This window comes from Eschrichtius robustus, chromosome 9 (genome assembly GCF_028021215.1).
Source record: "Eschrichtius robustus isolate mEscRob2 chromosome 9, mEscRob2.pri, whole genome shotgun sequence".
Lineage (NCBI taxonomy): Eukaryota > Metazoa > Chordata > Mammalia > Artiodactyla > Eschrichtiidae > Eschrichtius > Eschrichtius robustus.
The window spans coordinates 25,245,718-25,269,572 of record NC_090832.1 but is presented as its reverse complement, the minus strand read 5'-3'; the positions used below and the strand labels follow the sequence as shown (position 1 = coordinate 25,269,572).

At 43.1% G+C, this 23,855-nt stretch overlaps 1 protein-coding gene across 1 annotated transcript in view; it reads left to right on the top strand.

Moving 5' to 3' along the window:
* The window catches only part of HECA (hdc homolog, cell cycle regulator), a 44,016-nt gene that overhangs the window by 7,269 nt on the left and 12,892 nt on the right, over window positions 1-23,855 (top strand). Inside the window, exon 2 of the mRNA XM_068551293.1 lies at window positions 21,931-22,971. Coding sequence (XP_068407394.1) covers window positions 21,931-22,971 — 1,041 coding nt within the window. The remainder of the gene's footprint in view (window positions 1-21,930; window positions 22,972-23,855) is intronic.

Sequence of the window (23,855 nt, the reverse complement as noted above, 5' to 3'; positions counted from 1 at the left end):
CTGTTGAAAACAGACACTGAGAGACAGTAAGATGGTTTCTGTATTAATATAGAAAAAGACTGTGGTATCATACAGGTTCTTATTCAGGCATTGATTTGACTATACAGGGTTTTCTCTTCTTCCCTCATCATCTCTCTCTGATCATAGTTTACCTTGAAAAATCAGATGATTTAGCCAAAAGAAAAAAGTTAAAAACATAGTGTGAAAACATAGTTTCCTCTTCCTTTCTTCATTCATTTATTTATCCATCTCATATGTTTTGAGCGCCTGCTATTTGTCAGGCACTGTGTCAGGCTCTGGCATTACAAGGACAGAAGAATTGGGCCCGGGGGCTTACCGTCTAGTTGGGAGTCTTTATGGAAATAAGTGCAAGTAGGTTATTGTGTGTACTACACAAGGGCAGCTGTGGAATAAAGAACAGGAGCTTGTGAGGTGGTCACATATTGGATTAAAGCTGGGGATTGTGTCTGAGGACAGGGGCAAGTGAACTGAGCACGTGGACGTGAAGGGTAGCTCAGAGGAGGCGAGGCACTGAGGGTGTTCTTTTGGGATGAGCCGGGGCTTAATATTATTGAGAAGTGAACAAAAGACCCTCCTCTCTCCCCAGCTAACAACTTGAAAGTTCATTCATTAGCTTGTGCTTTCGTTTGCTCATTCACTATTTTGTTCCTCTATGCACTCATGCATTTACTAAACATTTATTATGTGCCTACTGTCTTCTATGACTGAAAGTGTAACGTCGAATTATACTTGGAGGCCTCAGAATCTGCACCCCCCTGGGCTTATGATGGAGCTGGGACAGAGACATACAAACATTGGGAGGCGTGATAATGTGCTATGGGTGCCCAGTGGAAGAAAGGATTCGTTTCCTGGAAGAGGGGACATTTGAGCTGAGTGCTGCAGGAAGAGACGCAGTTAGCTCTGAAAGCAGAGGAAGGGTGTCTCAGCAGGAGGTGGTGGGAAAGAGCCTTGAGTTCTGGTTGCTGCCAGGAGTCTGTGGCTGGTTTGAGGTACGGTGGTAGGACACGGGACTGGAAAGGGAGTGGGGCCAGACAGTCAAATCTGGATGTTTCGTCACCAGTGCAGAACCAATCCCTGAGGTTTATAAGCAAAGGCATGGTCAGCTGAGCCTGCAAAGGGGGATAATCATACGTTGTTGGCAAGCTTGTAAAGTTATTGTATATTTTAACAGAATGGGTATCTTTTGGCAATCTTTCTTTTAATACAGCTAATCAAGGTTTGGTGGTACAACCTGTTGCGGACTGTTGATTGTGATTTTTCAGTAAAGTAGTGGGCACGCTGCACACACTGCCTTTCTGCATAGCAAATGAAAGTGTCACAGCACTCAAGGCTGCTGTTTGGAAAGTCTGCCTTAATTTGTGGGCACCAGCATCCTGATGCTTTGCGAGCCATGGGAGGTTAGCTAATTGAGGTGAACTTCAGAGAACCTAACGCCAAGGGAGGGCTTGGGGCCATCTGAACAGAAGGACTTTCTCTGGAGGGAGGGGTTGTCCCTATAGTTTATTTTTCATATCTTGGTAGAAAAGTATCTGTCTCTGGTCCAGGTTCGACTAATTATCTTTGTCATTTTATTTTTATCCTCATCGAATCAGTTTTAAAACGATAAACTCTGGTGAGGGGGGATGTCATTGTTTTCTACAAAGTGACCATGTGTTTTAAATCTGTGTGTTTCAGAAGGCTTCCAGTTCTCAGTGGCTGGTGAAATAGTAGCTTGCTTTATTTAATCAACAGGATGCTTTAGCTTGATTGTATTTGAGAGGTTTTTATAAACTGGCAAAAAATAAGTAGCATTTCTAATACTTAATAATTATATGTTCTGATTTATCAGAAGTAGAAAGGAAAAACAAATTATTTCTGCTAAATTATACTTAGGAGGATAATACTTGAAAACAATCTAAGAGTTAGAAACGAAAGATATTAAGAGGAAATTTAAAGAAAAGTGAAGGAAGAGGAAAACTTAAAAAGGAAGTGTTAACTGTTAATCTTATAACTGTTTAGAATAATTAATAAGAACGTTAGCGTGGTTCTCATATGCACACATAGTGCAGTGTATTTCACTGATTTAAATTGTCAGGGAGGAAAAACTTTTCCTCTACCCTCTTAGGTTTATGGATTTGGGGCCTGCAAATTAAACTGACAGAAGACAGAGCAGCAAGAGAAAAGACAGATTTACTCACAGAAGAAATGTGACTCAAAGGGGTGGTTATAATTTGTGGCTTATATACCGTCTTAATAGGTGAAGGGGAGGGGAGAAGGGCACTTCTAGGAAAATGAGTGGCTTCTTAGTAAGAGTAGGAGAGGGGGAGAAAGGACACTTATAGAAAACAAATGACTTTTTGAAAAGATAAAAGGGCCCTAAGAGAATAGATGGGCGATGATAGTTTTGTGACAATGTCTTTTTAGGTGTGGTGTGGAGAGTTATCTCTGGTGGTAAAAGTCAGTCTTCCCAGGTAGCTTTTTGGGAGGGGATTTATGACAATTGAGTTCTTTTGAGAGGCTCTGCTTTTAGGCAGATAAGAGACTTCAGGAACTCAAATGCCTTAAGCTCAAAATAATTTTTAGGCCACACTGGTATATTCTGGACCCCTTCAAAATTTGTTGCAGTTCAGTATCACCCCTGTAATAGCAGTTACAGATAGTCAGGTAGCAAAAGATAGTGTCATAAATCCGGATTTCTATTTTTCATTTTATTGGAAATTATTAGAAATAGATGGCCTTAAGGCATATGCCTTTATAAAACTGATAGAATGACTGTAGGCAAAAGTTAGCAGGGTATCAAGTTGCTCCTATAAGTGAGGGAGATATTTGTCAAATTTAAAATGGATGTTTTTCCCAGGGGTTAGCATAGGTTTGATATCTTAGATCATGTCCCTTCAAGTTATAAAAGCATCTCAGGAGAGTCTTTTTTTTTTTTTTTTAATTTTATTTATTTATTTTATTTATGGCTGTGTTGGGTCTTCGTTTCTGTGCCAGGGCTTTCTCCAGCTGTGGCAAGCAGGAGCCACTCTTCATCACGGTGCGCGGGCCTCTCACTATCGCGGCCTCTCTCGTTGCGGAGCACAGGCTCCAGACGCGCAGGCTCAGTAATTGTGGCTCACGGGGCCAGTTGCTCCGCGGCATGTGGGATCTTCCCAGACCAGGGCTCGAACCCGTGTCCCCCGCATTGGCAGGCAGATTCTCAACCACTGCGCCACCAGGGAAGCCCAGCCCTCAGGAGAGTCTTTTGACGCAAGTGTTGAAACTAAATCACAAACTGTTTTAGGTTTCTAAATGAGCACTCCTGAATGTGATGATTATGTCAATATAATATTTAGTAGAACTGTAGTATTACAACATAACTTCTTATTAAAGTGACATATTACTTGTTATGCCTGACAAACCTCAGTGTCTGGGCAGAAACGGAGACTGGGGAATGGGGGGAATCAAGGTCTGGCTATTTTTGATTGGCAGCAGGTGCAGTCTGTAATCTGAGAGGCTGAGCTGGGATGCCTGGTGACTGTTGTTAAGGAACAGACACGGTGCTGCCAGAAGCCATGGAGAGAGCCTGGCACTGGGAAACGGGAAGCATCCTTCCGTGGTAGAGGCAGAAGCGAGCACGTCTGATACACAGGGCAGCTCCAAGAATTCTTCTGTTTCCAACTCCTCAGATCTGTTCTTATTGGGCAGTGCTTACGTGTTGGAGTTAACGTTAGCCCTATAATGATGTGGTTCCACTGTATTAGGCATTTAGTTTTACAAATGCCGACGATGTGTTGCAGTTCAGTAGGAAATTAGGTAAGGTACCTGGATGGTAGGTGTGTTGGGGCTGCAGAACCCATGGACCCATAGGAAGGAGGAGAAGCCGTTGCCAGCGGCAGGAACAGTGATGATGCTGACCCCCTTTATGGAGTGCTGACTGGGAGCCAAGCGGGACACCCAGCCGTCTGCGGTCTGCATTGGAGGATGGGGGCATTCAGCTCCACGGACAGCCTCCTGCCCTTTTTGCAGAAAAGGCACACTCGTGTCAGCGAGATGTGCCTGACCCTGCTGTGGCCGTTGGATCCTATGTGATACTGGCTGCATCTTGACTGATACGCAGACATGTGTATGAATAATGAACAAGTTTTTAAGTAGAGGGCTTAAATTTAGTATAAAAACATTAAGGAGGCAATAGGGCTATTTAAGTTACTTTTAGAAGGCCTCATGCTTATCGTTCTGGTACTTGAACTGAAACTAAATTTGTGAAACAAGAAAACACTTGACCAAGGAAGCACTTAGCTGACACGTCGTTCGCTCCTGTTAATCTGATCCTTCTCATGATGACACAAGGACTTCCTGGTCTTGGGATTGTGGCGATAGTGAACATTTGAACTGACACTTCCTGTTCTTAATGGATCATAGTTCATAGCGAGGATGCGATTATCTTCTTTAGGCTACAGTCCTAGAAGTGAGGTCACTGGTCAGCAGGCATGTGACTTTCAAGGCTTTGATACGTGTTGCCAAACCACTTTCCACAAAGGGTTTCCCTGTTTCCACTAACGCTGGCCCTGCATGGAGTGCTTCTTTCTTCACACCCTTCCACAGGGATTTTGATAACCATTTTCACCTTTGCCAATCAGATAGATGAAAAATCACATCTCGCTGTACTTTTTATCTGCATTTATTGGATTGCCAGCCGAATGAATGTCTTTTTATATGTATGTGGTTCATTTGTATTTTTTCCGTTCGTGATTTTTGTCCATTTTACTAATGGGATAGTTGTATTCTCATTGATCTAAACAAGGTCTTTTTATATTCAGGATACTTTTTGACATATGTTTCCCCTGGCTTATTGTTTATCTTTTTGCCTTGTTTAAGGTGTTGCTGGTTAGACATGTTACAATTTTGTATGATCACAGAACATCCACATAGAGATAGAACCTCAAGAGAAAGGGGAGAGTGGGGAAAGTTGTCTGTGAAATTACTTGTAGGAAAAGCAGTTTGGGCCTGGCATCGGGGTAGTGACTGAGTTCATTTGGGTATCAGTGCACAGTAATGCTGTTACATTTGTGAGTGTCTGTTTCCTTTTTGTACGTAATTTGCAAAGCTCTGTTTCACGGAATTGGTTACGGTTCCTGCCGCCCTCCTTGACCTCCTCCCTGACCACTCCTGTCTGGTTGACAGCTGAAGTTCCTGTGCTCAACACCTGTCATTTCCTGCGCATTCCTAAAATCCCCTGCGGTTTTTATTCGAGCCAGTTCCAAGGACTTTGAAACTTGTAGATAAAGGCTTGTTATTTACTTATCGCCTCTGCTACAAACTGAGGCCTCTTAAGGCTAAATTACCCATAACTTCCTTGTGATAATAAACTTAAATGCTGAATCATAGGAAAGTTCTCATTTTTGTCTTTCTGGCACTTGCGCTGAAATTACATTTCTGTGTTAATAAAATGAGAACATAGTACTGAATTGAACCAAGAGTTTATTTGCACCCTGTGTGTCACGCTGATCCAGTCTGCCCTGTGCTTCTCAAATGTCTGTGGCTTGGAAGAGGTTCCCAAATGCATTGCTTGTTTAAAGAGTGTGAGATTTGAGAGACACAGGTCATAGCTTGAGGTCTGCCATTTTGCAAGGCTGATGAACCTTTCTGACCCCAACTATTCTTATCTGTGGAAAACGAGGATAACATGTTATTGTTTGTGACTAACTCTTTGCAAAAAAACCATAGATCTGTTTGAAAAAGCAAACGGTTGTGTCATGATTTGGGGTTTTTTAGCGTTTTCTAGTAGGGTTTTTGGTTTTTAGTTTGTCATGTGGTGGTGTGCCTGCTTCCCTTAGTGATGAATGCACACTCCGATTTGTTGAAAGAACCCAGGGCCAACCTGGGCTTTGCCCCACAGAGTTTGCAGTGAATGTTACTCTTCTAAAATCCTTACTCTGCTTCCTTTGGGGAGCCTTTAGTTTCTCTACAAGTTCAGGTCTGGGAGCTCTCGCTATGTGGATTTTCCCAGAGGATATGCAGTGCTCACCTGCTGGCCTCAGGGCAAGCCCAACTCCTTGAGGGAGCTCCTTCTAGAGTTTGTGACCTCACTGTGGGGAAGGGCTGTGGAGGCTGAAGCCTTGGGGAGGATGCTTTCACCAGCCTGAGAATAGCTGACTTGTGTATGGTTTTGTTGTAATCTGTGAATCATTTGTCCCCAGGTTTCATTATAACCGCAGACTGTACTGTGATTTTAACCATTTGATTAACAGAGCCTTACTTTTGGCCTGTTGTACTTCATGATTTACACTGGTGTACCTGTATCTGTAATTACACTTTCTTTAGTTTGTATCTCCATTCACTTCAGGCCTTTCTGCTTTCTGCTATTTATCTGCCTCTAGGGTCCTATGGAGTAGGAGTTTGTGTTGTAAAAGCATGTGGAATGCTTACTTACAACTTTCAGTTGTTTCCCTACCTCCCTTTCACATTTTGCATTTTAAATAAGTTTAAAGAATTGTGAATGTACCAAACCGTATTATGGATTTTATCAAAATAACTTCTACAGGCACATGATACTGGGTATGTATCTGTATCAGTGTGTTTATGTAAATGTATGGATGTGGTTTTTTAAATCATTGTTTTTCTTGAGATTTGGTTGATTAAAAACAAGCCTCCTCTTTGAGATAGTCGGATTTGAAATTTTTGACTTTGGAATATATCAGTTTTCCTCATAATTTATTTTTTAATGTTCCATGAGATATGTGATCTAAAGATGACTTGGAAGAATTTTTAAAGAATTAATTTGAAATGTTTTTCTCTTGACAGACTTGGAAATACTGTTTAGAATTCATATGGAATATAATCATATATACATTTGTATATATTTATATATTTTAATAGAACTGTATTTAACTGGACAAATTCTCTTATGGCAAAAGACAAATTTCTGGATATTTTTGGTAACTATTTTATAAATGAGTTTAGAAATGAATAGTTTAGAAATGAATATTTTTTTTTTAATAAATTTATTTATTTTATTTTAGTTGTGGCTGCGTTGGGTCTTCGTTGCTGTGCGCAGGCTTTCTTTAGTTGCAGCGAGCTGGGGCTACTCTTTGTTGAGGTGCACGGGCTTCTCATTGAGGTGGCTTCTCTTGTTGCGGAGCACGGGCTCTAGGCGCGTGGGCTCAGTAGTTGTGGCTTGCGGGCTCTAGAGTGCAGGCTCAGTAGTTGTGGTGCATGGGCTTAGTTGCTCCGTGGCATGTGGGATCTTCCCGGACCAGGGCTGGAACCTGTGTCCCCTGCCTTGGCAGGCGGATTCTTAGCCACTGTACCACCAGGAAAGCGTAGAAATGAATAGTTTTGAGTCTTTGAAAATAGTCATACTATGAAATTGTATCTGTGTTCCACAAAAGTTAGTAATTGGAAAAGGAATGAATGTCTAGTTATAATGACATCATTGGCTTAATGTATCACTGGGCTCTAAACTTCTAGCTTCCTCTGCAGTAGGAACTTTTATGGCTTACTCTCCTGAAAACAAGTCATATTATAGCAGCTGTGTTGAGTGTGTATATGTGGTGAACTACTGGGCTTGGACATAGACATAATTTATTCTTGAGTCTCATTTTCACTTTTACTGAGGTCTGTATAAGACTTAGACACGCCCTCTCCTTTGACAAGTCTTTCCTTGTTGCAACAGATTCTATAAGTTGCTTGTTGGTTGCTGATGCATCATTTCAGAAATAGGCTGAGTGGTGTGGCCCACAGGCAAAAGCTTTGTCTTTTCTCCCTAGATCCCAGCAGAGTGACGGCCAGGGTGGGAAGGATTGCTGTAAAGCAGGGGTCCCCAACCCCCGGGCCGCGGACTGGTGTCGGTCCCGGCCTGTTAGGAACCGGGCCGTGCAGCAGGAGGTGAGTGGTGGATGAGTGAGCGAAGCTTCACCTGCTGCTCCCCATCGCTCCCCATCACTCGCATTATCTCCTGAACCATCCCCCCCACCGTCTATGGAAAAATTGTCTTCCAGGAAACTGGTCCCTGGTGCCAAAAAGGTTGGGGACCGCTGCTATAAAGTATTTTCCCAGGTTTATTTTGATGGGAAGGCAGGGGAGCTGAAAGAGTGTATCTTTCCGGGAGTTCAGCAGGACAGAAAAGGCACATGGAAAACAAAGGAGTGTAAGGATTTAGTTTAGTTTAGGGTACAGATAGAGTACAGAAATGAATTTAACCATGTTGTGCTGGGGGTTTATTGATTTAAATACAGTAGTTACCCTAAAAATCTTCTTGAGGGTTGGCATGTTGACCCAAACAGGGGTCAGGAGAAGCAGGTTGAGCTTCTGTTTCTCAACATCAGTGCTCTTTCTGCTGCCCTATTCGATAGTCTCCATACTAACAGAGTGCCGTTTCTTTACATCTTTTCCAAGAAAAGTTGCTTTATTCTCATTAAGAAACGAGTAAGCCTTTGCTCATGGCTTATTTATTTATTTATTTTTGAAATTAACAATTCTGTTAGCTAGAGTAGATTTACCTCTTTGTCTATCTTTGTTTTTAAGGAGTGCAAAGATTGGGAAACCTTTATATTGTAATTGGTTTAAGCACTTGCTTTTTTTAATAAATGTATTTATTTCATTTATTTTATTTTTGGCTGTGTTGGGTCTTCATTGCTGCATGTGGGCTTTCTCTAGTTGCGGCGAGCGGGGGCTACTCTTCATTGCGGTGCACGGGCTTCTCATTGCCGTGGCTTCTCTTGTTGCGGAGCATGGGCTCTAGGCACGTGGGCTTCAGTAGTTGTGGCTCGTGGGCCCCAGAGCACAGGCTCAGTAGTTGTGGTGCATGGGCTTAGCTGCTCCACGGCATGTGGGATCTTCCCGGACCAGGGCTCGAACCCGTGTCCCCTGCATTGGCAGGCTGATTCTTAACCACTGCGCCACCAGGGAAGCCCTAAGCACTTGCTTCTTTAACTTGACTTTCTGTAGACCTAGTTTTTAAATAATTCTGAGGATTAATGTGGACATTGACCATATTGAATAAACTTTTGTGTAACCAGATCATAGTAAGCAGTTCTATAATTTTGAATGAGACACTATTCCAAATTATAGAACTGCTTACTATGACCTGATTACACAAAGCTGTTGGTCACTGCCTCCTCTCCTTATAAACTGGCTCTGTGTTCTTTATTGATCTGTGTGCATTGTGGGTGGGAATGGAAGAGGGAAGGCCCCTTACCAGCTGAATGACTTGGGCAGATCACTAAAGGATCCTCTTTTGGGCTCAGGATGTGTTTGTAGAATCTGAACCAAGGGATTGTCTTATTTCTATTCTGATATTTTGGTATTTTTAAGAGACATTCAGGGAAAACTATGAAACCATTATCTTTATCCTGATATTCAGCCTTAACCAGACATATTTTGGGTCCATGTCCTTTTAGGTCTTGACATGGCCTTTGGTAGACAAGAAAAAATATGAATTTTCTACTTTAAAGTCATTATTTATACAGATTACTTACTGATGTCAGAGTGTTGGGGCCAGAATGGAAATTAAAAAATGGGTAAAATAGAAGCCTGTAGCTTTCTATTTAGTTTGAACTTGAGGCTGGGTAGGCTTGTGAGTTTTAATTGAACGTAAGAAAAGAGTGAATCTAGGAGAATAAACCCAGTATATTAAGAGAATGTTAAAACCCCAAGTTGTTAAATATAGTTGAAGAGCACATTGTTGTTTTGTTTTTTGGTTGAGGGAGAATGTGAGGCTTCCATGTTTATTTGGATAGATTTGTCTGAGTTTGTCTGAGTGAAAAGCCTTGTGTTTAAATCCTACTCAAAGCATAAAAACATGTTTAACTGAATGTAATCTCCATGTACTCAACTTGCTACCCTCTTTGGAACAGTCTCACACACTAAAATAACATAAGGGAGGATAAACTAAATCAGAGGTTAAGACAGATATGCTTAAGTGAGCTTTACTATAGCTCCTATACTAATTAAAACAAGTTGACAAAATATTTTGAAAGTATTAGCTTCCCTTTTGTACAGGACTTAGTGTCTTTTAAAAATTTTTAGTAGAGAAAGATCTCAAAATATTTGAGAACATTTATTTTAAAACTTTTTTAGTTTTCACTTCAAAGAATACTCACCAGTTAGTCAAGAAATTATTTTTAACCCCCTGGTGAGTTTGAGGTGTGGTGTGGGCACAGTGGTCCGGGTCCACTCCTCCCCCTTCTGATCTGCACTCTGCACTGCCCCTCAGGGAGGGATGGCAGCTGAAGCAGAGGCTTGGGGCGAGGGCCTGGTGGGTGAGCAGGTGGGAGGTACAGCCTGGGGACCTAGTTGTGGAGCTCCTTGATCATAGCCAGAGGATATGGGGCTTCAGTCTGGGAGTTTTCGAGGTTCCTGAATGTGTGTATGATGTCGTCAAAGTGTAATTTTTAGAAGGCTGATTTGAAGGTGGTGATACAACTTTTTTGCTTGTGTATCCTCTAAAAGAATTTGAGAAAACAAAGTTTCTTTTGCATATTAATACTGTCACACCCAGTTTTTTTTAAAGGTTTAAGTAAATGCAGAGGATACAGTCTCCGGTTTGTTGTAAATGGTGTCATTTTAATGCATTTAAACAGAATCCAAATATCCTAGTTTATTGTAAATGGTGTCATTTTAATGTATTTGAACAGAATCCAAATATTATAGTAACTTGCTAACCATTATCAGCCATTTAAAAGATAATGGTCAGAAATTTTACATTTTTTCTTTTTTTTTTTAAATAAATTTATTTATTTATTAATTTATTGGCTGTGTTGGGTCTTCGTTGCTGTGTGCGGGCTTTCTCTAGTGTGGCAAGCGGGGGCTTGCAGAGCACGGGCTCTAGGCACACGGGCTTCAGTAGTTGCAGCACGTGGGCTCAGTAGTTGTGGCTCACGGGCTCTAGAGCACAGGCTCAGTAGTTGTGGCACACAGGCTTAGTTGCTCTGCGACATGTAGGATTTTCCCAGGCCAGGGCTTGAACCCATGTCTCCTGCATTGGCAGGTGGATTCTTAACCACTGCACCACCAGGGAAGTCCCTACATTTTTTCTTTATTTTTAAATTCTTACCCAGAATCTGTCTGATCTGAAGAAAGAGTATCGTCCTGCTTGAAACTCTCTTATTGATCATCTTATCATTTTTCTGTAACAAAATATGTATTTAAACTTAAATCTATATTAAGAAGCACTTCTGGAATGACAGAAGAAGGACATCTATAAATCTGCCTTTCCATAGAAACAATGAAAACACTGGCAAAAATGATCAAAATCAACTTTTCAAAATTCTAGAAATTAACTAAAGGCTTGCAATAATCCTAGGAGTGTTTATTCGGGGAAATGATCGAATTGTAGTAAGAACAGTGAATTTTGTTTTCTTTTAACTTGCTTTATTCCCATTCCTTCTCCCTAGCTCTGTGGTAGCTTTATTTTTTAAAATTTATATATATATTTGAAGTATAGTTGATTTACAATGTTGTTTTAGTTTCAGGTACACAGCAGAATGATACCTGAATCACTCTGCTGTGTATATGTGTGTGTGTTTGTGTCTCTGTGTGTGTATATATATATATACACACACACACACACACACACACACGTATGTATGTGTATATATGTATATACTTTTCAGATTCTTTTCCATTATAGGTTGTTACAAGATAGTGAACATAGTTCCCTGTGCTATTCAGTAGGACCTTGTTGTTTATATTTTATATAGTAGTATGCGTGGTAGCTTTTTTTTTTTTTTAAACATCTTTATTGGAGTATAATTGCTTTACAATGGTGTGTTAGTTTCTGCTTTATAACAAAGTGAATCAGTTATACATATACATATGTTCCCATATCTCTTCCGTCTTGCATCTCCCTCCCTCCCACCCTCCCTATCCCACCCCTCTAGGTGGTCACAAAGCACTGAGCTGATCTCCCTGTGCTATGCGAGCCGATCTCCCTGTGCTATGCGGCTGCTTCCCACTAGCTATCTATTTTACATTTGGTAGTGTATATATGTCCATGACACTCTCTCACCCTGTCACATCTCACCCCTCCCCCTCCCCATATCCTCAAGTCCATTCTCTAGTAGGTCTGTGTCTTTATTCCCGTCTTGCTGCTAGGTTCTTCATGACCTTTTTTGTTTTTCCTTAGATTCCATATATATGTGTTAGCATACTGTATTTGTTTTTCTCTTTCTGACTTACTTCACTCTGTATGACAGACTCTAACTCCATCCACCTCACTACAAATAACTCCATTTCGTTTCTTTTTATGGCTGAGTAATATTCCATTGTATATATGTGCCACATCTTCTTTATCCATTCATCCGATGATGGACACTTAGGTTGCTTCCATGTCCTGGCTATTGTAAACAGAGCTGCAATGAACATTTTGGTACATGACTCTTTTTGAATTATGGTTTTCTCAGGGTATATGCCCAGTAGTGGGATTGCTGGGTCGTATGGTAGTTCTATTTTTAGTTTTTTAAGGAACCTCCATATTGTTCTCCATAGTGGCTGTATCAATTTACATTCCCACCAACGTGGTAGCTTTAAAACAAGCAACCTCGTAGTCACTAGAGGGGGAAGAACAGGTTTGGAGCTTCCCCAAAAGCCCTAGCCCCAGGGAACTCTCACCATTTGACCTGTCTGGAAGGTCCCTGGTAAAGCCTCATTCACAGGGCTGGTCTTTATTTGACCTGGCTCAGAGGTCACCCAGTGTTCGAAGCCCTCTTAGGATGTCTGCTGAAAACACTCAGCAGCAATTCTTTATCATTGCAACTGCCTGCAGCAGTGATACCAGTTGGAGCAAACAAGAAATGGGTCAAAAAACTTAAAGAGAATGTGTTGGAAGTAGGAGGTCCATAAGGGGCTTTGAGAAGCTCTGATGTATTCCTGGTGCTCTAGAAGACTGTGCACATGGCAGCGCTCTGAGCATGTCCAGGAAAGACCTGAGGAGGCCCTCATTCTCACCTCTGGCTGACCTTGAGGCTCTGAGTAAGCAGAGAGTAAAGGCTAAGTAAGGTTGTAAACTGTTGAAGCATTGAAGGCTTGCCCAACACACACACACAGCCCCCTGGCGAAGGATGGGACACTTATTGGTTTAGGGCATTTAAGGAAGTCTCTGTCCAGTTTATTAGCTAGACCACTAAGCTAACTGAGCAGAAACTTCAGTGGCTACACGTGACGAAAAAATAGAGACTTTACAGAATTAAACATCACTAAACAAACAGCAGTAACAACAACAGAAGCGTATCCTGCAAGTAGAGAGAATCTGATTTTGAGTGCCTCTTTATGTTATTTAAAGTGTCCAGTTTTCAACAAAAAAGTATAAGATACTCAAAGACATAAGAAAGTATGGCTTACAAATTTATTCAACACTTGCAGCCCCTATGTTAAGCTCTGAACTGGGCACATAACAGGTGTTCAAAAACGTTATTTGAATTGACTTGTAATTAGCTGATTTTCAGAGACCCCATGTATTTTCTTTCTTCTGTAGTAAGTGTTTAACCCTAAGACAAACCCTGGTGTTTTTATTACGTCTTCTAAAACAGGGTCTTTATTAAACGATAGCTATTAAAAGAAGCCATACATTTGCCCAAATGAGTGTTTATTAGTATCCTGGAAAATTTGAAGGCTCTTTCTTTAGGTAATTATGTATAATAAACCTGCTAAGAAAACTGATTTATTCAGAGACCAGATCACTTAGAAATATTTCCTATATGAAGTTTATCTGTATAGTTTGAGTTTTTACAGCATTTTGAGAATATAACTATTGTACTGTTTTGCAGATGTCCAGATCTCTAGAGACCTGTAGTCAAGTACTCATATTATCCTGTATTTGACTTCTCTATAGTAAAGATTCAGAAGATTTTAGTGTGTCAGACCTAGTAAACTGGTGTTAAGTCTACTTATCAGGATATGCTGATTGAAAAAATCTGGCCTCAAATCCATAATATTTGCAGATGATAAACCTTTACCATTTTCATGATCAGTTGCGATGATGGAAGAAATTCAGGGTTGTCATGCGCTGTATTGATGTTCCCTGATTCATTCCAGGAGCAGGAGGAAAGTGGAAATGCTGATGGCATCACATCTGTGCACAGAGTGGAACAATATATTCCTGGTTCCAAATACTCATTTGTGTATATTTTTCTATATTTTTCATCATTCTTTTTTATGCCAGTGTCTGTAAAAAAGATGAAGCAAACCTGCTGGACCCACAAGCTTCAAAACCCCGTGTCACTGCAAGGAGAAGATGCTCACTGAATTTGCTTTGATGCCAAGCAGGGGGGCAAGGGATGATTAATATCTTAGAGAATGTGGTCAGAATTCCAAAAGGTGATGACAGATTCCTGCTGTGGCTAATGCCAAGCTGGCCAGTATTCAAAGAGTGACATGAGAAAGGGCAACCCATAAAGCAAACAGTTGTTTACTGGCAATTGTAATTGCCAAAAGGATGGGTTTACAGTGGATCTCGAGGTTCAAATTTAACTGTTAAAGAACTTGGTTAGCAAAAGCAAGGGTCTGTTGTTGTTGTTCACTGTGGAAATAATATTGCATCTAGAGTAGACGTGTGTGTGTGTACACGTGCATGTGTATGAAATTACATTGATAAGGTGATATCTAGTTATTCATAGATACACTCATGTACACATGTATATGATCGCATGTGCCTTATTTCACTTGGCACCTGTTATAAACTTATTTTTTCTTGTATTCTTATATATGAGTACATGTATCTATGATTAGTTTACCAATGAATATGACTTTTATTATTAAAACAAGTTGTCATTATAATTGCTAATGCCATTAATAAAAGCGAGATGACTACAGTAATCTGCTATTCTTGCTATTAAGTTTTTACATTGGTGTTTTTTCAGTAGCCATCCTAGGAAGATGGAGTTGGTTGCATTCTTGTAGTTGTCAGTGGTGATGTGACCCTGCAGCAGGTTCAGATTGTGTGGCCACATCTGTAATACTTGCAATTTCTCAGTTCATTGCTCTTTTTTCTGCCTCTCCCCTTAGAGCTAGTCTCTGCAGTGAACATGGGATTCTCCTTTTCATATTTTCCAGAAATGAATTCCTGGGTTTGCTAGGTGAGGGGGGAGAAGGGGAGGAGGGGAGGTAAAGAGGCTGCTGTTGGGAAGAGCTAAGTGGAGACAAGACTGGGCCCACATGAGGATGACAATGCCCGCAAGAGTCTAGGCTTTGTGGGTTAGAGCCCAGGAGCGAGACCCCCCCCCCCACTCCATACACCCCCAGAAGAAGACAAGGCGGGGTGGAGTTCGGAGGAGTCTGAGCCCACTTCACCATGTCTAATTTCATCAGTGAGGCTGGGAGCAGGTGATGGGGGAGGCACCTGCACGGTCCAGGTGGGGCAAGGAGGCCAGAGGGGCCAGGTTGGCTGGCAGAGCCGAGCGGCAGGAACCAGCCCGAGGTGTGTCTGAGAGAAGCCAGGTGGGCTGGGAACAGTAGAGGCCTGGGTATGAATAGCAGAGTGGGAAGCTGGGCCCAGGGGAAGTGGGTGAGAGGCTTGGGCTGTGGGATGGGGGAGAGGCATGGAGCGGGTGAGCAGAACGGCTCCAGGACCCACCGCTTGTGCCGCAGGCAAGGCAGAGGGGGCAGGCAGCCTTTCCTGACGGTGCTGTGTTTGTGGGGCTCCCGGGGTCGTGGGTCAGCACCGGCCTCCCCTCTCACTTTGCACCCTGCTCTGGCTGACTTTGGAAAATGAGAAGGGAGGGGAGCACCTGGGCCCCCGTCAAGTCCAAATTTTGATACGTATTAGGCAAAGCTGATTTGAAAGTTATGAGGAGAGGTGGGGAATGGATTTCTGTTTTGATCATTTATAGCCTCCTTCTTCTAAAAATAAAGTGGCTTTCAAAAATACATGTAATACTATAAGAAATAATAAATAAGTGAGAATATTAGTAATAGAGATGATACTGTTGGGAAAAATAATGGACGTCTTGAGGCATTACAAGAGGTAGGTCACAAACGTGGCTTTCGGATTTCTAGCACACAGAGGAAAGAGGCAGACAGAAGCAGTGGCCTGCGCTACAGTGTCCATCAGATTAGCAAATGAAGCAAAACAAAAGCAGCGACTTATAATATGTTATAAAATACTGAGCAATGTCCATGACAATGTCCTTTCATAAATAAAACAAATTTATTAGGCCTGCTCACGTCCTTCAAAACAGCCTGTCCAGGGAATAAAACAATGTGGTCCAAGTAACCAACTCTGGGACACCTGGCTTAACTAAGGGATAGCTTTTATCTAGCACAGGGCTCACACACCCAAATGCATCCAGGGTCCTGGCATACGAGTAAGTATATGAATGGGGCTGGAGTGGAGGCCTGGATGACCCAGAGAGGGCATGATACATCTAAAAGGCATTTACACTTCATAACAAAAAACGCTGTACTGGTTCAATAAGACACTGCAGGCCAGACCACCCCACTGGAACTCTGATCTAGAGGAATGTGTGGACATCATCTATGGACTCTTTCTTAAAAATTGTTTCTCTCCGTTGAGCTCTTGGCAGATATTGAACAGCAGTGAGTTATGGATCGTATTCTTTGACAGGTACCTGGTCTGCAGATAACCCATGTTGCCAGTTAATCGTGCAGCCATATGTTTTACCCGTTGGACAGACTGGGGGGAGGTGAAGCCATTTGTCTTTTAAGCTGAGGGCTTTGGGAATCCAGAGGCAAGGGGAGCGGCCAACTCCACCGTGGCCTTTGGTCTCCAGGCACCGTTCTGGGGGCACCAAGAGAGAAGTAGGTCAACGTTTTGGGCACACTGTGCTTATAACTTAGGTGGTAAAATGGGAATTACATATAAAAAATATGATTTAGGAGTTTTGATTATGGCCATATTTTGAATATTTGTGCAGGTAAAGGGGAGGCCATTGACAAGGATAGTCAAAATCAGGTCCTAGAGTGTTTCAGAGAAGCAAGGAAAATGCTTTAAATTTGGATTATAGTACTCGAGGATGACGTGAGGTCTTTTCTGGAGTCATTAACAGTGGGATAGTTTAACAACTGGGCAGTCTCTTTGCACTTATATATATGCACACATACAGGCACACATGCACACACTAGTGCACGTACATATATACTTAATCTGGAGTTCTGTTCCCATCCTATTGTATTGTGGTTTGGTTCCGAGAGCTCTTGGACCGACCTCTCCTTCAGGGTGAGTGCATGCAGTACATGAAATGCTAGGGTGCTGTGTAGTTCTCCGTGATACAGCGCCCTCAAGATCTAAATCTCCAAGCAGGAGAAAAGGCAGCCTGCTAATTTATTTCCTAGTACGGTGTGATCCCATTATATGCAAATTGAATTATGCAAATTTCAGCTAATGACACATAAATAATAATAAAAGCTTCACATTATATGGAAAATTTCAACAGACACATTCCCCCAAGTTATGCATCAAGCCACCTCATATTTTCAAAGCCAGCAGGTCAACTGAATTATAAAAATGCTTTGTTACCCAATGTCATTACCTTTTCTTTTAAAGAGAAATACCTACTAACCCTTGGCAATATTATGTGAACTCTTGTTGTTTATAGAACTTTTTCATGGATTTTGGTGACATTTGTGTTATTATTTTAAAATTAACTTTATAATTTAAACCTTTATTATAGCTTTCAAAATACCCCAGTATGCTAATACTGGTACTGAAAAACATCCTGAAAATCTGTAACTTTGGAACAGAAATGTGATAAAACACTATGATATGCCATGCTGTCAATTTATGAGGTACAACTGAGAAATATTAGAGATAATGCTGATATTAAAAAGCACCAGTAAAGCAAAAATACAGAACAACGGCTGCAGATTTATGCATTCTGAGGATGCATTTCCCCATACTCTACCCCCAGACTAGGGGATAATCAATCTTGAGTTACGTAAGTTCTTTAGGAACACATCTCGTGAATCAAATACAGCCATGCCTTTTATGAATCCCTGTTATCCAGGCTTGGAAAAGATTGTTTAGGTTGAAAAACACACATAGCAGGATACTTATTTGTCTGACACTGAGGAGAAAATCTTTAAGGGGTTAGAAGAAGTAAATTTTCCTTCTTCTTTAAAACTTGTCCGTAGATATTTAGTGAATTATTTTACGCACACCACCCTGCTTTGTTTGTTGTAGGGAAGCAGAACATTGCTTGCACTTCTTTACAGATGGAGAAAGGAGGACGGTCACTTGCTGGTTGTAGCTTTGCTCTAAACACATTCAGAGTCCTTTGGTTTTGACATCAGGTAATATAAAGTGATAAAGCTTTTAATAATAATTGCTTATATTTAAGTGGTGCTCATTATGTGCTGGACACTGTTCAGACTGCCTTCACACCTCCTTTGGTTTTCACGGCAGCCCTTTCAGGTAGGTGCTCACTCTCTTTTCTGCCATTTTAACAGGTGAGAAGATAGAAGCGCAGGGAGGTTAAGTGACTAGTCCAAGGTCTTAAAACTAATAAGTTTAGAGCTGAGAGTCAGTGCAGGCTGGCTGGCTGGCTCCAGAGTCCGTATCCTCAGTCTCATGCTCTGGCCTCTCAGGAAGCTCAGCGATGAGGATCCTCTGGTCAGAACCGTCATACCCCGAGGGGAACTTGCTCTGCAAACAAGGGGATGTGTTCCCATGTAAGAAGAATTACTGTACGGAACAGATCCCTGTCGTAAAATAGTTGTTCAGAAACCCTAAAGTTTGCACTTGGTACCTGGATGCTGTAGGAGGGTAGAATAGATCATGATAAGTCTGAGGAAGTGAGGGTGAGGGCCAGGCCAGAGAGAATGCTGTGCTGAGTCTAGAAGGCCTGCTGCGACTCAGGGGCGGAGCAGTGGGCTGTGCTCCCCAGTGGCCACCTTCCTCCCCTCTCCCTCCTCCAGCACCCAGTCACTGCAGAGTCCTAAATCCGACCGGGCCGTACTTGCCTTCAACGAGACGTTTGTTAGACATGATACAATCTTCACGGTAGTGGGTTTACAAGGATGAAAATGACCGAGTCCCTACCTTAGGCTTTGTCTAGAAAGCCTCATGTGACTTCAGAATCCCCTCCTCGCCCCTCCACCCCACCGAACTCCCCATCTTCTTGTGATGCTTGAAACTATTTTAAGAGTGGTGAAAACAGTAAATTTCACAGTTAAGAAGCTGAAAATGGCAGTGTCTGGTTTGGGGGTGTTCCTGTTAGCACGAATGAGTTTGTCAAGAGCTTTGGGTTTGTTGGGCAGCCAGTGTAAATGACTATAGTCAGGTCCTTCCCTTTTACTAGGTGGGGGAGGACCGAGGCCTGAGTGGGGAGGAAGGATACAGGATGAGAAAAAGAGTGACAGACTTTGCCCAAGTGACGTCAGCCTCATTATCTTACTGTCCAGACTTGAAACTACTTGAGATTTTTGCCCAGAATGAGGTGAGCCCTGATTATTTTCACTTGGGCAGGGGGAAATAGAAGCTGATTACGGAATATTTGACGGTGAAGCCGTAGAAACAGGTACTGGAGTGTTCCTATACATTTTTTAAAACCATGCTGACTTTGTATAAAGGAACCTTTTCTCATTTTGCTTGTTGGTCAAGCTGTCACAGCTCAGACTAATGTCCCAGGGGAGGTGTGTAACACAGGCCCTCACTGAATGTGGGATTCCCTTCTTTCCACTTCCCCCTTAAAGGTTTGGTTGTATCAGGTGTTTGTATTCCATTTATACCTTTGTGGGACTGCTATTCTTAAGAGCTAGGAATTTTGTAAATTTAGAAACAGCTTTCAGGAAACAATCAAATACATTTCTATAATATGGCTAATTTGTTATAGGTGTGATTTTCGAATGCCACCAGTCCTGTTTTTTACAGTTAAAAAAATGTTTCCTATATGTTTCAGTAAATTGTAAGACTTAGGAATTTGAAAAAGAGGCATGACATTATTAATTTACTTACTTTCTAAACACCTAGTGTGTGAAATGTGAAAATACTTTTAAAAGAAATATCAAGTCCGTCTCAGCATTTAAAATTTAAAATTTTGGATATCGTGAATGCAAGGGTACTGCTAGGTCATTCTTTAAATTTGATTTCCTTAGTCCTGGGTTAATACCACTTTGGTTATTGCCATTACATTACAGAGTCACTGCCTTTGAGGCTGTTCCTCTGAAGGATTAAAGATAAAAGCAACTGAACTTTGTTTAATTGACTAGTTAACATTTTAAGATACTAAAGGTGTCTACAGTTCCGGTGACTACGGTTAATTTACCCAGTATAGGTACCACTCTTCTACTTCTTTGCAGTGTGCTTCCCTACACTAGTCTTTCTGCCTAGGGTTACAGCCCTCTCTCTCCCTGTGCTCTGCTTGTCATGTGTGGGTTTCATGTGCCAGTGTCTTTTCAATGCACCTTTATTCAGCACTGGATGTGTGCAAGGCATGAGCCCAGTGGTGCCAGGAGCACAAAGCTGAGTAATAGGCATCCTTTCCTGAGTCATCACCCGGTGGGGACCAACCACAGTGGGGACTCAAGTAAGGTTCAGTCCAGAACCTTCCTGGGGGTGGGGAGATCAGGATGCAAGGGAAGAGGGGAGTCCTGGCATCTAGAGATGGGCCTTGAAGAATGGGAGGAAGGGGAAGAGGTTTACTACGTGCCAGTCCCTGCTCTCAGCACCACCTGTGTATCAGTATATTTCATCCTTTTAAGAGCCATATAAGGGACATTCAGTTGTTATCTGCATTTTATACAGAGGAAGCTGACACACAGAGAAGTAAAGTAACTTGTTCACGAGCACACAGCTCATCAGTGGTACTGCTGGGGTTCTAAGCGAGGTAGTCTGGTTGCAGAGTCCATGCTGTGAATTGCTACACTGGACGGTTGGGGTTTGGAGAAGTGAAGATTAAGCGTTGTGACACCCGGGAGGTAGATGGGGAAGCCACGGTGATCACGGGGGTAGACAGTTTGGTTTGGGCCATTTTGCTAAGTTCCTGGAATCCGACACTGAAGGGGATGATTGTAACATAGCCATAGGCTTTGTGGGTCCCATCATCTCTGCCACTTCGTTTGGTGGCATGTTGTATTATATGAGGCAAGTCTGTCTTCTTTTCTCTGTGATATTCAGGATAACCTAAATCCCGTGATAGTGTTTCGAGGGCCCTTTTGGAGCTACCATCTGAACTTGTTGGTTCAGAGCTCCGTCATATTTCCTAGTTCACTGGAGTGATTCATTTTTTTTGTTTGTTTTTATAAAGTGAATGGTGTGGGTTTTTTTAAAAATTTCATTTTATTTATTTTATTTTTGGCTGCACTGGGTCTTTGTTGCTGTGCACGGGCTTTTCTCTAGTTGTGGCGAGCGGGGGCTACTCTTCGTTGCGGTGCTCGGGCTTCTCATTGCGGTGGCTTCTCTTGTTGTGGAGCGCGGGCTCTAGGCGCACGGGCTCAGTAGTTGTGGCTCGCGGGCTCTAGGGCGCAGGCTCAGTAGTTGTGGCACACGGGCTTAGTTGCTCCGCAGCATGTGGGATCTTCCCGGACCAGGGCTCGAACCCATGTTCCCTGCATTGGCAGGCGGAATCTTAACCGCTGCGCCACCAGGGAAGCCCCAGGAGTGATTCATTTTTAAAAGAACCCTGAAACTGCCTTTCATTACACCCACGTCTCAGGAAGACCTCATACTACACTGTTACAAGTACTGACATACGGCTAATTGCACTGTGAAGGATTTGGACTTTTTGAAGCTTACTGGTATGTTTTTCAGCAGATAACGGATAATCAGAAAATAAATTCCCTTGGTACAACATCACACCAGAAGAAAATGGTGAATGTTTTCGAACCCTGTCTGGTGTTATTCCAGTAGTAGAAATCTCCGCACCAGAAACACCGTACCTTTGGCGTGAATGGGCTAAGGTGGGATGGTAGCTTTGATCCCACACTTGGCCGTGGGTTGGAATCCCACAGCCCGCTAGCTGACTTTCTCTCTCTCCCTCTCTCTGTGTTTCTCCCCAGAAGCCCCTTGTGCCACGCCGCTGATCTGCAGCTTCGGGAGGCCGGTCGACCTGGAGAAGGACGACTACCAGAAGGTGGTGTGCAACAACGAGCACTGCCCTCACAGCACCTGGATGCACCTGCAGTGCTTCTACGCGTGGGAGAGCAGCATCCTGGTGCAGTTCAACTGCATCGGCCGGGCCCGCAGCTGGAACGAGAAGCAGTGCCGCCAGAACATGTGGACCAAGAAGGGCTACGACCTGGCCTTCCGCTTCTGCTCCTGCCGCTGCGGCCAGGGCCACTTGAAGAAGGACACGGACTGGTACCAGGTGAAGCGGATGCAGGATGAGAAAAAGAAGAAGTCGGGGTCGGAGAGGAACACCGGGAGGCCCCCCGGTGAGGCGGTGGAGGAGGCCAAGAAGTGCCGGCCGCCCACCAAGCCCCAGAAAGGCCTGAGCCACGACCTGCCCCGCCGGCACTCCATGGACCGGCAGAACTCCCAGGAGAAGGGCGGGGGCGCCGCAGCCTATGGGGCGCGCTCCCCCTGCGGCTCCCCGGGCCAGTCCCCGCCCACCGGCTACTCCATCCTCTCCCCCGCCCACTTCAGCGGCCCCCGCTCCTCCAGGTACCTCGGGGAGTTCCTGAAGAACGCCATCCACCTGGAACCTCACAAAAAGGCCCTGGCGGGGGGCCACGTGTTCCGAAACGCCCACTTTGACTACAGTCCGGCCGGGTTGTCAGTTCACAGGGGGGGCCACTTCGACGCGCCCGTGCAGTTCCTGCGGCGCCTGGACCTGTCCGAGCTCCTCACGCACATCCCCCGGCACAAGCTGAACACTTTCCACGTGCGGGTGGAGGACGACGCCCAGATGGGCCAGGGCGAGGATCTGCGGAAGTTCATCCTCGCGGCCCTCAGCGCCAGCCACAGGAACGTGGTGAACTGCGCCCTGTGCCACCGGGCGCTCCCGGTGTTCGAGCAGTTCCCGCTGGTGGACGGAACTCTGTTCTTAAGCCCCTCGAGGCACGATGAGATCGAATACGATGTTCCCTGTCACCTTCAAGGTACAGGTGTTCACTCACCTTGCCTGTTTTCTGTTTGTGAGAAGTGAAAAGCCAACAAGAAGGGATGGCTCTGTTCGGGCTTAATTTTAACCGATGATGTGTTTTTGTTCTAGTCAGGAGCTAGCTAACTTTTGAATATTTCAGCCCTGCCCAGTGAGGTGGTGGAGGTGGTGTCCTTTCCTCTGATGTCACACTATACCGAGTACAGTGGTCCTGGTGGGTAATTTTATGTTTCTGTCTTGCTGTAATTTGAAGAGAGGATTCAGGTGTATAGTTTTTCGTAATTGGGAGGAACTTTAGAGAAGGAATTGCATAAAAATGTTTCACTTGCTATAAAATAGTTGCCTTTGAAACCTATGTTAATGTGCCCAGCAAGCTGTGTATTCTCTTTGATCCTTGTAAACATAACACAGTGAGGGAAGGGTCAATGTGTTTTTAGATTAGTTGAATTAATCTTGAAATGTATGAAAGGTGAGACTTTCTTGATAGCAGCAAAAGGAAAATGAAAGCTCAGATATTACCCTGGTGGTGAGGCGTGGGGAGCTTCTTATTATTAGTGCTGTGGATGACATACAAAGACTGGGACATTTCAGCCAGAAAATGAATAACTGGGGGTGGGTCGGTTGACAGAGAAATCTGTCAATTCATGTAAAACTACTGAATTTATATAAATATGGGATCCGTGACATATAACCCGTTTATAACTTTAAAAGTGTGCTTAAAAAAGCCTATAGTAAAAATGATATATCCCCACCTATCTTCTTCCCACCCACCCCTGCTGTCTCACTTCTCAGAGTGAGACACTTTCAAATCTTAACTGATTCGTCAGGTTTTTACCATCATAATTTAAAAACTGCTATCTTCATTCTCCGATTTTAGATATT